The 16607-nt window shown below is 39.1% G+C and overlaps 2 protein-coding genes across 2 annotated transcripts; one reads left to right on the top strand and one right to left on the bottom strand.

The window, feature by feature from the left end:
- The first annotated feature begins 1516 nt into the window (after positions 1-1516).
- ndel1b (nudE neurodevelopment protein 1-like 1b) lies at positions 1517-9857 on the top strand. Its single transcript, XM_032588081.1, has 9 exons — positions 1517-1679; positions 3712-3808; positions 5135-5288; positions 6601-6749; positions 6837-6973; positions 7065-7232; positions 7312-7403; positions 8240-8385; positions 8468-9857. Exons 2-9 carry the CDS (start codon positions 3723-3725, stop codon positions 8547-8549), a joined length of 1014 nt encoding a protein of 337 aa, XP_032443972.1. The 5' UTR covers positions 1517-1679; positions 3712-3722; the 3' UTR covers positions 8550-9857.
- Positions 9429-16379, bottom strand: LOC116735914 (medium-chain acyl-CoA ligase ACSF2, mitochondrial-like). Its single transcript, XM_032588080.1, has 16 exons — positions 15160-16379; positions 14658-14853; positions 14444-14572; positions 13238-13291; positions 13030-13148; positions 12115-12277; positions 11922-12017; positions 11683-11834; positions 11516-11604; positions 11369-11445; positions 11190-11297; positions 10948-11099; positions 10725-10866; positions 10528-10638; positions 10358-10426; positions 9429-10257 (listed from the first exon to the last, which is right to left on the bottom strand). Exons 1-16 carry the CDS (start codon positions 15273-15275, stop codon positions 10207-10209), a joined length of 1824 nt encoding a protein of 607 aa, XP_032443971.1. The 5' UTR covers positions 15276-16379; the 3' UTR covers positions 9429-10206.
- Positions 16380-16607: the final 228 nt, after the last annotated feature.

The raw sequence follows: 16607 nt of genomic DNA, 5'->3' as shown, positions 1-16607 counted from the left end.
ATCCTCAACGCACGCCTCTCACTGTCAGTGGTGCTTGTTTGGCTATGTGAACCATGTTTGTCCAATAATTTGATTCATTAGATTTTTCAAGTGTGTAACAAAAACACTGAAACTTTCAGAAGTCAGTGTATCCTACTTCTGACAGGTGAGACACAGATCATTCGTTTTATTCATTTTCGTATGGAGCATTTTGTTTTCTGGCTGTTATGCACCACCTTGTGGTCACTAAAAATAACTACACCTAACTATGTTCAAGAAAAAAAAAGTACTTTACATAACTGTATACAGTACCTGCAAAATAAAATGGTCTCCATAATGACCAGATCTCACTCCAGCAGAGAAGCTTTGGGATGTGATTGGAGATTCGAATCATGGATTTGCAGTTCAGACAAATGTGCAGACAACATTTTCCATGAACAATATGGATCTTTTAAAATCTCTGAGGGATGTTCAGACACCTTGTCTGATCTATTCCATTAAGAATTGAGTCAAGAGAAAAATGGGTGTTATTAGAGTCTTAATTCTATTCAATTCAATAAAAAATGCTTTATTTATCTCCGGGGGGCAATTACAGGAGGCACATGGATCATACATAACAATACAAGATAAAATACAAGATAAAATAAGTAAATAGAAGGAAAGAGCAATAAGCAATGAGAAATGAGAGCAATAAGTCTTACGTAATGAAATAAATGGTGAGTATATTGTGACCAGAAGATTACATACACTGCATAAAAATACCTATTAATTTCACCTATTAATAAGCTTTTTGTGATTCAGGTCAGTCTGCATTACCAGTTTCTTTTCTGTGAATATGACCAGATGGCTAAAGAATGAGAAAACACCTTTTATGAGTGGAAAACAATTATGCTAACTTCAACTGATTCAAGAAATCAGTCGAAACTTTGGAGCATACAGTGTGGAACTTTGAATACAAATTTGCTTCATTTAACACACAATCTGCATCTTGAAAGTTCTCATCTGCACACATTTTTTTTACTCTTACAAAAATAGGAAAAATTCCCCAAATTTGTCCACACCTCTGCCTGTTGATGTCCCAGCTGTCTTCCACAGTACATAAAGCATGCATGTTAGGGTTAGTCCCTCAGGATAGGAATGTAACATGTAAACTACACTAAACTGGTTTAAATGTGAATGCACTGTTGTTCAGTGCAGTTTCCTGGCCATGTTTTTGTTTGGTGACCTAGTGACTCCGATGGATGGATGGATGGATGGATGGATGGATGGATGGATGGATGGATGGATGGATGGATGGATGGATGGATGGATGACTATGATTGAGACGTATATCAAAAACATGTATTTTGTTTTCCATCTGTCACTAGGGTCAGGTTAGTCCTCTTGTGGACGCCACCTTGTGGTTATTGACATAACTCCAACACTCCGATGGAAAAGGGAAAAAAAAGAAAAAAAGAAAAAGGAGTGCCTTTTTTAGTTTCAGACGTTACGTAACGTGAAACTACGTCACGGCGTACGTCTTGCATGAGGATTTACGTTAGTTCCGGGAGACGCGTTGGCAATTTCCTAAACACATTCCAGTTCCCTCAGTCAGTGTCAGAGGCCCATACCGGGAGAAGGAGTGCGTCTCGTTGTGTGTTTTACCGGCTGAACGGAGTATTGTTGAAACAGAGGACCAGACAACCGGTTGATATGAGCAGGTAAGGATTTAAGTATGATTTATTATTGTCAATTATTGGCCTGTTCGCTCAATGTTCTCCGGTGCTGTTCTTTTGTGAACGTTACGAAGATAAAAGCTCACATTTCGACTGTACTACTTAGCTTTTACATTTAATTTCATTTAATTTAATTTCAGTCCGCTGTTTGTGGAACCTTCTGGCGTCTTCAAACACAGGACTGCTTCAGTCTAAATGTAGGGTGTCAGATAGCGACATGTTTAAATTAGCGACCTCTTCTCTGCTTGACTAAATAACTGAGATAAATAATATCCAGTCTGTAAGATTTGTTTTAGATGAATACTAGTCGTTGGTTTTACGTTTCAGAAACTGTTAATGTCTGGAGTTGTTTTTTTCTCTCCTTTCTAATGCTCAGTTCACAAAAGATGCTAATTTAAGGTAGCAATCTAGCAGAAGATATTAAGCCTTAACATAAGGTTTGGTGTGTAATTTCACCACCACACCCTTTAAACCTTCAAGGAGTGATGCTATCCGTGCAAATTGAGCCAATAAGACTGAATAAACATTAATGAAAAAGAGTTGATGTAATACTGATCTCATCAGCTTCCGAAGTTCTGTTAAATATAGAGTCATCATTCTTAAAGCATAAGCACACAGTATGGTAGGTGGAGGACTTTCTCCCCACTTCCCTTTTAGTGTTTGTTTTGTCATGGCAAAAAAGGACGGTGAAATTATCATCCCTCCTAATGCAGGTTCCCTCCTGTCCTTATTCTTAACCTGTTACATGATCGGGCTTGACCTCTTCTGCTGGTGTGTTATGTTACCTGTACACTCTGTGTTGACAACAAGACATTGCAGATCTGGAAAGGCTGCATCTATAGTTCTGAATGTGCCATTGAATATCCAGTTTTCTACAAGGCTTTGGCCTGTTACCATGGCAGCTCTTGATTATCACATGTATTTGGGAGACACAGAATCCCCTAGACATTGTTGGTACTTTCCTGGACAGCCGATAAGTCTCCCCCTATCACATGATGCACCCAACCTGGACAGCCAATAAGTCTCCCCCTATCACATGATGCACCCAACCTGGACAGCCAATAAGTCTCCCCCTATCACATGATGCACCCAACCTGGACAGCCAATAAGTCTCCCCCTATCACATGATGCACCCAACTTGTTTTGTCAGTGGTATTTTGGGGAAACCATCCAGCTTTCCACTGTTTTGATTTGTGAAGCTGCATACTAACACATGTTGTCAGTCAGTCAGTTGCTGATGAGGCCACCTCACAGGAATGTTTCAACGGAAGAGCAGTCGCCCACCCGAATGAGTGGAGAAAATCACACATCCTTTTTAGTCTAATCTAAGCCAGAGACTAAATCTATAGTCCCACAAACCCAACAGCAGTTGAAAATATTCTTACATTTTTCTGAAAACAATCTATTATTTTTTTTAAATCTGCATGGACTAAGGTAGCTGTGTGTTATAGTGCTGCTCTTGCAAACACAACAGTGGATTAAACGCATAAAACATCTGTTTAACATTAACTACCCTTTATTTGGATATTTTCTGGAAACTGGTCGTTTAAAGTTGAAGAGCAAACTTTATAGAGGTGTAAATACAAAGTCCTCTCTAATTTAGCAAATGGCACATTATTTAGCACATTTATACACCTAACCACGCATTTTTTTAAAACAATGAAGCATTCCTCCATGAAGAACTAGCTGGCCTACTGCAAATTCAAATAAAAAAATACTGAACATACTGGTCATATTGTGACATGATCAAACTTACCTGGAATTATTTCTCATTGTAGACCTCAAAAATGTGTTGTTTCCATTCGGGTGGCAAATTTAAAAACTGGATTTCATTGGTTGCTCTGATTTGAGATAAGAAGGGAATGCATCCTACTTGTTTCGACATGCCAAAGAACACAAAAGATTAAATATTTAGTGCCAGACGAGGGTAACCTGCTTGTGTAAAAGTGGGTTTTTTTGTTTTGTTTTTTTCTTATTTCACCAGTCAGTATTAAGAATATGTCTCTGTTCTTCTTAGGTTGCCCTGACATGGACACAGAGATGATTCCTAAATTTTCATCAAAGGATGAGGAGGTTGACTATTGGAAAACTCAAGCCCTGAAATATAAAAAAAGGTAGGTTGTGCCCCTGTGACTTCATACTTTGTGTCATATACTTTATATGTGTCGGTTGTAAACTGTAAGTTGATATTTTTAGCGTTCTGTTTTTATGTGTGACCTTGAGCTGCATGTTTTGTTTTGTTCTCAACGTTTTGTGTGTGTAATTATAGAATAATGTTTTTGCTCAATAAGCTCATCTTGCAGCAACATAACTGAGCTTATTTTGTAGCTGGCAGCAGTTCCCCTGTATTAGCACAAAAATAAAAGCCAACCTCAGTTGAGAAATGTTTGTGGTTTTCAGCGCAGGGCTACCGGGTTGAGCCTTATGACATAACAAACCGCAAACCTGCTGACCAATTCAAGAGGAAATGACAAAAGCTTTAGCAAAAGCCACAGGCCTTTCTGGGGTCTGCAGCTGTGCTGCGTAAATCTTTTTAAACCCTGCTTGGTCCTTATGTGAAACTGAGAGCCACTCAGGCAAAGTGAAGGGTTGCATATAAAGGGTTAAAGACATGGTGATTTTCCGAGAAATTCCTGCAGTGGGTATATGCGGGAAAAACATCAAGCCACGGAAAAACTAACTTCAAGTAGGTGGCTTGTTGCACGTGTTTCAAGCATGTGTTTTCTCAGGCGGACTTTAACACAAACCTGTCAACAACTGCAGCTTGCATTGTTAATGAATTACCTTTTTGAAATGTTTAACTTGCCATATTTTGCTTTGCTACATTTGACGTTTGTATGAAATGGTAACTTCTTGTAGATTTAGACATTGAGAGTGTAGTTTTAAATTGACTGCCTGGCGCTGGGACGTTGGAGAACTCATCTTCTGATGTCACAAGGCTTTCTGACATTGGCATGCGTGGAATGACCACGCACAGAAACTGATTCATGGATTCCAGCTCTCTCTGAGAGTATTATCTCAGTGCAAGGCAGCTGAACTCAGAGTGGCGTTGGGTACAGTGTCATCTGATCAGGGAAAAGGTTATGTAAGAATGAGATTTTCCATTCCAGCTTTGGTTGTTAATACAAATGCACCTTTTTTTATATTATACAAGTAGCACGCTTATGTTAATTCAGCAATGCTGAGATGGGATTGGTGTTGTATAGTTAAATCACGAGTGAAAGTTAAGCCTTTTCCAGGTCTATTTCTGTCAAAGCTCCAGGAACATGCCTGAGCTAAACTCTTCCTGCAGAACAATAGCCTGGCCGTTTTCTAGAACTAATGCTGCTGAGCTGCTCTGCAAAGCTGAATGGTCCCAGTGTTGATCTGTGATGCAGATGTGAAACAATGACAGTTGTTTTTTTTTTTTTCTCCCTCTTCTCTGTGTTTGTATCATTCAGTTGCCAAGATGCTCAAGAGGAGCTGCAGGAGTTCCAGGAGGGGAGCCGGGAACTGGAGGCCGAACTGGAGGCTCAGCTCAGTCAGGCTGAACACCGCCTTCGAGATCTACAAGCTGAAAACGAGAGACTGAAGAACGAGGCGTCCAACCTGAAGGTAAACCGCTAGAATAGAAAATGATGAAATTATTTTAGAAATCTCACAGCTGAAGTAAAAATCTGACCATTTCTACAGGAAAAACACAAAGAAACCCCCTTTCAAATCAAAGTTCTGTAACACAGACAACCACAAGTTCTTCATTATGGAAAAATTTGTCCTTTCACATCATACAAGTTGCTGTGTTTGCTTAAAATATTTATCTGGTCAGCTGGACACAGAAGATCATCTGACGCCTCTGACCCTACAAAATAAAGATTGTTTGTTCACACTAATGTCTACATAATGGTTATGCGTTGTTACAATAAATTAATGAATGACTTGGCAGTCAAACAATCCGACACTGGAATGCAAATCAGGGTTTTTCACCCTCAATAAACCAAGTTGAAAACAGTTGTTATTCATTTTAAATGGATCTTATGGAAAAAAATGGCAAACATTTGCTACACACTGTCTTATAATTTAGTTAAATACATATACAGGATCCAGAGAGAAACATCATTCTGCTTTTGAGAAACTCTTGTATTTTAAAACAAACATTTTATAGTCAGGACAAGATTTTTAAAGATTTATCCAGAAAAAAATAATAAATTCCATAAAAGTTTAAAGAAAAACAATCTGAATTTGCCAAAATATTACTTGGCAGGTCAGGCCTTCACAAAATCTGTCACAGGCGCATCTCCAGTTGGGACACCAAGCAGAGTTACTTGAGTCATCTGATCTGCTTCCTAGGACAGAGTTTACAAAGCATGTTAAGTAATCCTGTGGCAACGCTTAATTGGATGTCGGGATAAAGTAGAAGGAAATAGGAAGGACGAGTCTCGTTCTAAATCAGAGCGGGCCTGAGCGCTGAGTTCTGATTGTTGCCGGCTGTATTTATGTACACACAATAAGAAGTTCACCATCAGCACATTGTGGTTAAACATGTGAGCCCATGTGCCACACCTAACTCTAAAAAGGAACACTGCAAATGAACCGGAGAAGGTATGAATGATGCCTTCCTGTCTTTGTGTGTCAGGGGCCACAGTAAAGGCACACAGCAATGCCTCTAATTACACGTAACCTAGCGCAGGAAGCGGGGCCAGGAGCCTCCCCTGGGAACAAAAGGGCCTTTTGACAGTGAAATAACACCAAAGAACATCTCGACTGTCTTGTGACTCTCCTCATTTCCTCTGCTGTTGTTTGCGACCATCAAGCAAATGCATAAAATAATATTTTCAAACGTCATGCTACAGTGCGCTTTTGTGCTCCTGGTTCTCTATATCGGCTCACTCCCGGGGCGTTTTCTTCTCTTTATTCTATCTGTTATCAGGAAAAGCTAGAGCAGCAGTATGCTCAGAGTTACAAACAGACTTCCATGCTGGAGGACGACCTGAGCCAGACCCGCAGCATCAAGGAGCAGCTACACAAATACGTACGAGAACTGGAACAAGCCAATGACGACTTGGAGAGAGCCAAAAGGTCAGAATCAGAATAATGCATTAAGATGCATTTAGACTGTTAGAATTTCTGCGATGTTCACGAAACAAGCCGTGTTTCTGATTTTAGGGCAACAATAGTGTCTCTGGAGGACTTTGAGAGCCGTTTGAACCAGGCCATCGAGAGAAATGCTTTCCTTGAGAGTGAGCTGGACGAGAAGGAGTCGCTCCTCGTGTCAGTGCAGCGGCTGAAAGACGAAGCCAGAGGTAAGGAAGAAACCTTTTTTTAAGATTGGGTTTGTACTATTTGTGGCATTTTGGATGAGAATTTGATTAGTCACACTTCAATCTCCTGCAGATCTGCGACAGGAGCTGGCAGTACGAGAGCGGAGTACTGACAGGATGTCGGCACCGAGCTCGCCTACATCAGATATAGACAAGACTGATTCTGCAGTCCAGGCCTCTTTATCACTCCCTGCAACACCTGTAGGGAAGAGTATAGAGCATGCGTTCATCAGCCAAAAGGGTAAGGGTTGTTCCCACTCTTATTTCTGCATATATTTAAAAATATATATATTTTAATTAATTTAATCTTTTTACTGTAGGACTGACCAATGGCTGCAGCGGCTCGGCCCTCACACCTTCTGCCAGGATCTCAGCTCTTAATATAGTTGGAGACCTTCTGAGAAAAGTTGGGGTAGGTTTTATTTATTTACATTATCAATTTATAGCCGATTTATTCTTTTGCATCTCTCTGCGAGAGTTTAGAGACAGATTCAAAAGTGCAAACTTGAAATTGCTTGGCTTTCTAATTTTGAAAGAAGCCAAAAATAGTAGGATTAACACATCTCTGTCTGGCCACAGAGCAATGACGCATTATGCACGCACTTAGAAGAAAGTGAGGACAAATAAATTAACATTTTAAAAAACTTGAGCTTTATGCGAGCACAACTTTCATTCTTCCAGTGAGATGTTGGATATTTTTACAGATGATTTATCTGTTCAAAATAGTCATATAAATTGAGTTCAATAAACGTAACTCTGATAAATTTACTCTGCAACAAAGATTTGCTTGTATTATGCAACATGGGTGATGTTAGAAGTTTCATCTTAAACCAGTGGATTTTATCTCCAAATGAATAATTCTCCTTTCTTTCCCAACCTGCAGCATCACTTATTGATTTAGAAACATTTCGATGAAATTTGTCTTGCCGGATGAACTGGAGTTCTGCTATTTAAAATAGTAATAAATTAAAACATCTTACTGTATTTCTTTGATTATTTCTGCAACTGTACCGATGCAAAAATAGATGCAATAGGGGCTCCAGAATGCTGGACAGGGTGGCTGTGTTGCTGTCACAATATTTCTGCACCAAATATTTCCGTATTTGGTGCAGAAATAATGTGGGAAAGGAGGAGCTGCAACAAAATCAAGACATAAAATTCCACGTCTCATTGTTTTAATTTGTGGTTAAGTCACAAGCTTTACCTGTAAGGTTAAATTCCCGTTTTTTTTCCCTGTTTTGTCATTAGGCTTTGGAGACCAAACTTGCAGCTTGTAGGAACATTGCCAAAGATCAGGCAGCGCGAAAAAAATACTCCACAGACGTTGGCACAATCCTCAACAGCAACCCTACAAAGTTCCCACACCCTCTGCACACGTCCTACTTTGAAACAAGGTAAACCTCTCTTGTAGTTTTGGTTCTGCTATGTCTTAATTCTACCTGCTAACAAAAATTCATGTCCTGTTTTCATCTGCAGCACTGTTAATGGACTGGACCCGAGCTCCATGGCAACCAACAGAGCCATCCCTCCTCCAGGCATGCTGCCTTTAAGTGTGTGAGGACCCAACATGCCATTCAAACCTCTGCTCAAAGCCCATCCAACACAACATGGCTACAAATAGAACTCATGAGCTGCTGTGTGTGTGTGTGTGCGTGTGGGGGTGTATGTGTGTGACTGACTGAAAGAGCGTTGACTGGGTGAGGATATGCATGACTGAATTTGACAGATGCATGACAGAAGTTAAATAAACTTGCCTCCAGGTTGCAGCTCGGAGTGCAGCTGGGTAGGTGCATAGCCATGTTCCTACCTGATCCCTGCATGTGCCTAAAGCAGATCTCTTCAGTGCTTGTTTGCTGCCTTGATGTCACCGTTTACGCTGCAGCACTAACTCAACGGCTCTAATGAACTTCTTCTTGACAAAAAGGCCCTCAACTGACCACAGCTTTTTTTGATTATTTTTTTTCATGTATTTTCTTCTGAATTGCACAGTTGAACTTATTTATATTTTGAATGTTTAATATTTAAAAAAAAGGGAAATGCTTATTCCAGCTGGTTTATCTTGTATGCTTTGAAATGCATATTTCTTGTTTGCTGCTTTTTTTTTTTTGCATGTCTATTTATGGTTGCAGAAGTGTGGGTCGGCCCCGCGCTGAAAAGACAGACCGAAGTGAATGTTGATTGTCCAAAGCCATGTAGCACAGTCGTTGCCATGTCTTCTGTTGGGTGAAGCATTCTTCTGCCCCCCTGAATTGTTTTCTTTCTTCTACTTATAATTTTAAGAAAACAGTTTTGTCTTTATTATGTTATGACATGAATTTGGCCCCAAAATTCTCCCTACCTGTAAAGGATTCTCAAAGCCAAACAAAATATTGAAAAATCTTTCTGACAGTTTTCAGTTTTACTGAAGCGTATCTAAACTCAATGGATCTTTTCAGGGTTTTGTGCAGTGCAGCACAGATTTTCACTAATATTAATTTGGTATTAACTTTTTTTTTTTTTTGGTCTTGGCAGCTTTGTTATTGACTTTGTATCTATTTTTCTTCTTGCAGCTCACATTTTTAAACCCGTTATAGCCTGAAGTATAATTTAAAGGTTAGTTGTTTGTATTTATGAGATCTCAGTTTACAGTAGAGCCTGTTACTGAAGAGACTTTAGCGAGTTTGTACAGTAGTGTATATAGAAGGGGAAAATTTGCTTACATGTACATAGAGACATTTGGCATTAAAGTCCTATTTATTTCAGATTATTGCCACTGTATGGCATGTGTTGAGATAACGAGTTTTACTTTTGTACAGTGGTTACAGCCATTGTAATATGCTATTAAATTGTCAATTGTTAAAGTAAATAAAGATTGAGATAATAAATATGCCTATGGTTTTGGTGAAATGAAAACATGTTGGGGTTTTTTGTTTTGATACTTAAACGAAACCTATTATGGTCTAAAACTTATTACACCTTTTGATTATCTAAAAACATGTCTAAAAAGTTGCTTGTTTAAAATAATTTATTGAAAGTTATACAGTTGATGCTCATTTTAAGATGTATGGTGGGACAATTAAAAACTGGATCATTCATTTGCTATGTTGTAAAGCTTTAATATTGAATAAATCAACAGGCTGCTTTAATATTCCAGCACAATTTAAAACAAGGCATAAATTATTCAGATACATAAATTAGTTTTAATCTTTACTCATTTTAAAAGCTAAAAAACAAAATCATAGACCTAATTTCTTCTCCACTTCCTTCTTTAATATGTTCTTCTTGATCTAGAGAAACAAAAAAAAAGTTTAGCTTTACAACTCAAGCATCAATTATGTATTATATTACTTAAATTTGTAAATGCTGGCATTAAAACAGCTCTCCCACCTTTCCAGAGACAGTTAGTGGGTAACTGTCTACAAACACCACATAGTATGGAATCTTAAAGTGAGAAATCTAAAAGGAAAAAAATAACATACATGACTGTGTGCTACTTTTTGAATAATTAAAAATCATTTTAGTCTGTGTGCATGTACAGTATATCCATCTTTTCCTACCTTTCCTGTGCAGAAGTCTCTTATCTCCTCTACAGTGGAGGTCTGGCCCTCCCTCAGCCTGACGCAAGCACACACCTGCTCACCCAGCCTCTCATCTTTCACTCCAACCACCTGGGAAGCCGAGCAGCACTGTAGCTGTCTTGTAAAAATAAAATATTTAGTGCAAACCGCTCACCCTCAGGGTTTTTAAATCTCACCTGCACCTCCAGAACTTTTGGATGCTTGTGGAGAAATTGTTCCACCTCAGCGGGGTAAATGTTCTCCCCTCCGCGAATGATCATGTCCTTCATACGTCCCTCGATGCAGCAGTACCCCAGACTGTTCAGGCTGGCTGTGTCACTGGATGGGAGAAGTACTGTAACTCACTCATAACTTTAAAATTATTACAAAAAATTCTCTGATTTCAAAAACTCATCTTACCCAGTCCTATACCAGCGATCCTCAGAGATGACCTCTCTGGTTTTCTGAGGATCATCCCAGTACCCGAGCATCACACAGTAACCTCTGGTCATCAGCTCCCCCGACGCCCCCAAAGGGACAATCTGGCCCGAGTTGGGGTCCACTATCTTGGCCTGGAAATACACATTTTGGCACCATGTTAGAGTGTGAAAAAGCTCAAGGTTTGAGCTGCTGCACTGTTTTTTTGCACCAAAAAAGCATACCTCAGTGTGAGGCATGATACACCCGACAGTGTTGATCTTCAGATCATCGTTGTCTTGTGGGAACCCCAAGAACGTAAGAGGGCTGTTTTCAGTAGTTCCATATATAATCTGTAAAAAGATTAACCTAATTTACTGTCAGGAGCTCTTTGACTGTCACGCATTAAAAATTAAATGCTCACCGTTATTTCTTTCATGTTCATGTTTGATATGAGTCGCCTCAGGATCTCGGGGGGGCATGGAGAGCCTCCCATGAGCCCTAAAGCAAAGACAATACTTCACTCCAAATTGAATAAAACCAACTAATCTTGACTTTTTAAGTCTCTTACCAGCTTCAACTGATGACAGGTCATACTTGTGTAAATCCCGACTCAGCAAGTCAGTGTACATTGTGGGAGTGCCGTAGACAAAATTGCACCTAAAGAGGAGGAACGTATGATCAGCAATCATTGAGAGTTCTTGTTACTGGACGCACTATGGACTCTGAGGATCCTACTTTTCATTCTGGATGGCCTCTAAATTGGCAGAGCTGTTGTAAGCAGAAGAAGGGAACACGAGAGTGATGCCGTGAACTGCCATGCTCATCCCTCCGATCACAGAGCCGAAGCAGTGATACAGAGGCACAGGCACACACACTCGCACCTGAGGCTGATTGTGAATAATAAATACATTGATTATTCAAATCAAAATGTGTGTTTTGATATATATATATATACCAGACAAGTGTGGACTCACTCTGTGATTGTAGCCCATACGGAGGCCCACATAATATGCATTATTTACAATATTGTTGTGGGAAAGAGTGGCTCCCTTTGGTTTTCCAGTGGTACCCTAGTGCCAGTGAAGCAAGAGAAACATGCATCTAGGTCAATATGTCTCGATATGATATCACTACGCTGCATGTGAAAGGTCTCGTAATGAAGGTTACTGAAGTGAACTGGATGTTGATGGCATCATCAAAGGACAGCTGGCTCTGCAGGTCCAACAGCTGCTTGTAGTGCTGACTCTCCGCTGCCTGCATCACATCGTCCACATGGAGCATCCCTGGCTGCCTGTTGTCGGTCGCAATGATCATACGCAGCTCTGGCACCCTGGAAGATCCCGAAACAGATTCTCTGAGCTGCTGACAGAACTAACATGATTATACATTTTAAATAACTAGGGCAAGATGTCCAACATGCGACTCTGGGGCCGTTTAAATAATTTAGTGTGGCCTACAACAGCAATTCAGAAATGATAAGAATTTGGCTCACTAGCAAAGTGAATCGGACTCGATGCAATATGCTGGGTTTTCTTTCAGTAACTAATTGAACATACTGTTATGCTTCACACCTAGAATCAGTTGGAATGCATATATGATTGAACTGAAATTATTCTTTTTGTATTGTGCCTTAAGACAACTTTTGTTGTGAATTAGCGCTATATAAATAAACTGAATTGATTTGAATTTAATTAAAATGAATTGATGAATTACCCATATCTTTATGTTGCTGCTAGAAATAGTTGAAAACAACCAGAAAAAAAAAGATAAATGCCTTTTTAATATTAAGGCAACTTTGCAAGACTCTTTTGTTTATGTTTCAAATCAATAAGAATTTTCCAAGTTCTATTCAAACATTTTGCTGCTTAATTTAATTAAAATATTGCTCCTTAAGCTAGCTGTTAGGCTAAAAAAAAAAGCATCATTTTTAATTTGGGGAAAAAAAATGCAAACCAATTTGTGACCCAAAATACTTTCAACTTCACAAGTTTGTAAAATGTTTGGACATTGCAGATCCTGTTCATCCCTAAATATTAACAGTGGAAGGACCATAACGTAAGATAACATTTGATTGTGTCAAACCTGGAGCTTTTGATCATATTCGGGGGCATTGACTCGATTCCTGGACAAATCTCCCGCAGCATCTCGCAAAAGTTCTGGCTTTTAAAGCTGGTTGGACACAATACTGCTTTACACTGGACCTACATAGAAGCAAATCTAGGTTGTAATATTATTTAGAAATGATTTGTTTAAAAAAAAATTTCACTCTGCATGTCTATCTTTTCTTTACCTTTTGCAGTGTAAACGCCAGTTCGTCTACTTGATAGGCTGGGTTCAGTGACACCTGTAGGCACAGCAACAAGGTTTGTCCGGGTGGAAAACTTATACAGCAAACAACTTCAATACATTAGAAACGAAGAATGAGGGCACAAGTATGAATCTGTTGTGTTTTCCTTTTTATTCTGCATGGTCTGAATTATACAATCCAGTAATGCCTTTTGTAGATATCAGACAGCTTCTGGCATATTTTGGGCTGGATATTTAACCACGTAGAGTTCATTTAGGTTTTATTCCACTCTGTCTTTATCCTGCAAATATCACTTTAGTCAAAGATCAAAGTCATTTGACTGAGTATTTTAAAAATGGTTGACTTAGGTGATCAATTCTTGTTCTGTGAGTGTTTATCGTCCACTCATCATCTTCCTCTCTCTCATACACAGACAGCACTCAAAAGATTGCTACAACTACATTAGATACCCTGCAGTAAAAACAGAATCTGCTGGTTTTTATAAAACCCTGTGTTTACTTTTTCAGTGAGAGGTTGTGCTATAGATAGATGATAAGAACTGGCTGGGAGCAGATATCAAGGACGTTTTTTAAACCAGGGGAAAAGTACAAGATAACATTCTGTTCCGAACGTTTGCAGAAGGAAACATTACCTATTGTGAAATGTTTGTAAGAAAAAGTTTTATAGCTTCTTTATAGACATCACTTTTGGTATGCGTTAAATAGAATTATTCAATATTAATGCAACTTGGTCCAAATAATTAAAAACAAATAAAAAAAATAAATAAACAATGCAACTAGAATTATGTTTATGGTTACCAGACCTTGTGGTTAGGTACAGATTGCTATGTGAGTTTTATTTAGTTTTTAATTTGACCAAATGTCAGTGTAGATGTACGTCCATGTTTGAGTTTTCATGTAGAATTTTGATCCTTCTTTGTTTGGAGAAAATCCACAATAAATTCAAAGTTGTGCGTAACATTTTTTAAATTAATTGAATGTGTTCAGAGTTGTCACTTCATCCAGATGAACTAAGACTCTCAATCAAATTAATTAACCACTGTCAGGACTTCTAAATATCTGAATAAAATTGCATTTGATGGGAAAATGATAACCTGGTAAACTTCCAGCAGCACAACTCTCCCCCCTAAGTCACTGAAAGGTTCAAACATCCATCCGACTTGTAAATACAGACAGGTTCTACACTGACCAGGATAATTCCGGCCTTAGCTGAGGCAAACTGGAAAAGGATCCATTCGTATATGTTGGGAGCCCAAATCCCCAGTCGATCACCTTTCTTCAAGCCCAGAGCAAGCAAGCCAGCTGCAGCCGTGTCCACCTTGTCAGGAAGAAATGGCAGAACGTGGGTTGATGCATGCAAGATTCTGAAAACCTAATCAAAATGGATTAAATCTGAAACCCACATCTGTCTGAAACTCAGCAAAGGTTTTTCTGATGCCGTCCTGTAGAAACACCACGGCTTCGCGGTCAGGATAGCGTCGGACGGTAGCTTCCAGGCTCTGACTTACAGTCAGGGGAAGAAAGGAATAGGAAGAGGTGCCGTGAACGTAGCTGGTGGTCAGGGATGATTTATGAGGTGGACTGTCTACATGGAGAGACCTGGCAAAGATCAAATTCACAAATGTGTGCCTTGTCATTTCAGGGTTTTGACTTAATGCAGCTTTAAAGATTTTTAAGCAAATGAAACCTGGGGAAATTAGCAGGAAACTGATTTCTTAATTTGCATGACAACAAAAATGTGCTTTTAATTATCTAAGCTGAAGGGCATAAATCATAAGTCTTCTGTTTGGAAATGCAGCATTTCTGACACATTCTGGCATGACAGAACTTAAACACCAGTCAATGATCTGAAATGCTGTCAAACCCAAAACACTATTTACTTTTTTTTCTTTAAGAGTAAATTACCGAAGCAAAACTGCCCCTCCTGGTTTCCACGTCCTGCAGTCTTTGAGTCCATTCAAACATCGGAAACTGTAGCAGACCCTGAGCAGCGGGGCAGACATGGCAGACATGGCAGACATGGCGCTCAAGCACCGCAGCCAGCTGGATGTGAATCCAGGGTCCAGGGTCCGTCTGAGCAGCAGAGTGTTCTCTGCAACGCCGCTGGTTCATTCTGGTTTGATTTAATTACAGCATGTGTAATAATTAACTTATATTCACAGTCGCTAGTTCAGTACACACATGAAAAGATAACAAACTCCTTTTTTAAAAAAAACAACATTGATTTCACATGCCGGCATTTTTCAACCACATATTCGTTCATCAAAATCATTTTCCAACAACAAATATAGTAAATAATATTGTATGCAGTGCTATCAGTTTAACCCGTTTGGAGAAAATTAAAAAGTTACCAAACGCTGAAAGAAAATAGTCCCGTTTGTAAAGAAAATATTGAAATATCCACATCATTTTTGAAATATGATGGTTCTTAGACCCTTTGGAGTTTGAGAAAAGAATCGGCCTAAAAAATGTGGCGAACTGATATGTTGGTCCGAACATTTTCTTTTAATAAACAGCAAATATTTACTATGAGCTAATAAGGAGCTAATACAACAGGAGTAACAATCTCTAGAGTCTTTCTAATTTTGTCTGGTTTAGGAATGTGTTTATGTTTGTTTGTAAGTTGGTGCCTAGACCTCGACCAGCAGACGGCGACTTTTCAAACACAGGGTGTTCAGTTTACAATACATTTCTTGTTGGCTGTTTGTTAGAAAAACTGTGTAATTTGTTTAATTAGGTTCTGAAACATGAATCTGAAACAAGCCATGTTTCACAGCGAGCTGTCAACTCGCTGGCCTTTGCTCAGAGGATCATGTTTAACAACTTCGAGATAAGAAGTGACCGTTTTTCTGCAATGTTTATTCCTAGAAATTAACAAGTCGACATTTTAAGTGCATGCTCCTACTACAATGTGCATCTATCTGCTGGACCAACTATGTCCATCACATGACCAATGAGTCCAACATGCAAGTTATTCTACTGAGGGAGGAAGCCACACGTACGTGGGGGAGATCATACAAATTGTGCACACGTGGCCCCCCGCTGGAATTTGAACCAGAGACTTTGTTGTTGCAAAACAATAGTGCTGAAAGCTGCTATATCATGCAGCACATGAAGGGCCAAACTGTTAATGTTCTACTGTATATTAAAAAAAAAAGATCAATGTAATAATGTAACAATAGACATTAAAAAAACAGTTACGTTTTTGAAAGAACAAAAATGGATTACCTTTAAACAGGTAAAACATTTTTGCATTACCTGTATTTGTATTACCTGCTTTAAGGTAAGCAGGTACCTTAAAGCATTTCTAATGGTCAAGCCTGATAAAACTACACTGAAGTGATGTTACCTTG

The sequence above is a fragment of the Xiphophorus hellerii genome, chromosome 16 (assembly GCF_003331165.1).
Source record: "Xiphophorus hellerii strain 12219 chromosome 16, Xiphophorus_hellerii-4.1, whole genome shotgun sequence".
NCBI lineage: Eukaryota > Metazoa > Chordata > Actinopteri > Cyprinodontiformes > Poeciliidae > Xiphophorus > Xiphophorus hellerii.
This window is presented reverse-complemented; position numbering and strand designations above follow the sequence as displayed.

Excerpts from the sequence above, each read along its gene's own strand:
- LOC116735914 (XM_032588080.1), bottom strand. The coding sequence starts at position 15,275 with ATGTCTGCCATGTCTGCCATGTCTGCCCCGCTGCTCAGGGTCTGCTAC. Across the intron at positions 13,292-14,443 it reads CTAAGGCCGGAATTATCCTG|GTGTCACTGAACCCAGCCTA; the intron begins GTCAGTGTAGAA and ends CTGTGCCTACAG. Across the intron at positions 10,427-10,527 it reads GAGACTTCTGCACAGGAAAG|ATTTCTCACTTTAAGATTCC; the intron begins GTAGGAAAAGAT and ends TTTTCCTTTTAG.
- ndel1b (XM_032588081.1), top strand. The coding sequence starts at position 3,723 with ATGGACACAGAGATGATTCCTAAATTTTCATCAAAGGATGAGGAGGTT. Across the intron at positions 3,809-5,134 it reads GCCCTGAAATATAAAAAAAG|TTGCCAAGATGCTCAAGAGG; the intron begins GTAGGTTGTGCC and ends TGTATCATTCAG. Across the intron at positions 6,750-6,836 it reads GACTTGGAGAGAGCCAAAAG|GGCAACAATAGTGTCTCTGG; the intron begins GTCAGAATCAGA and ends TTCTGATTTTAG.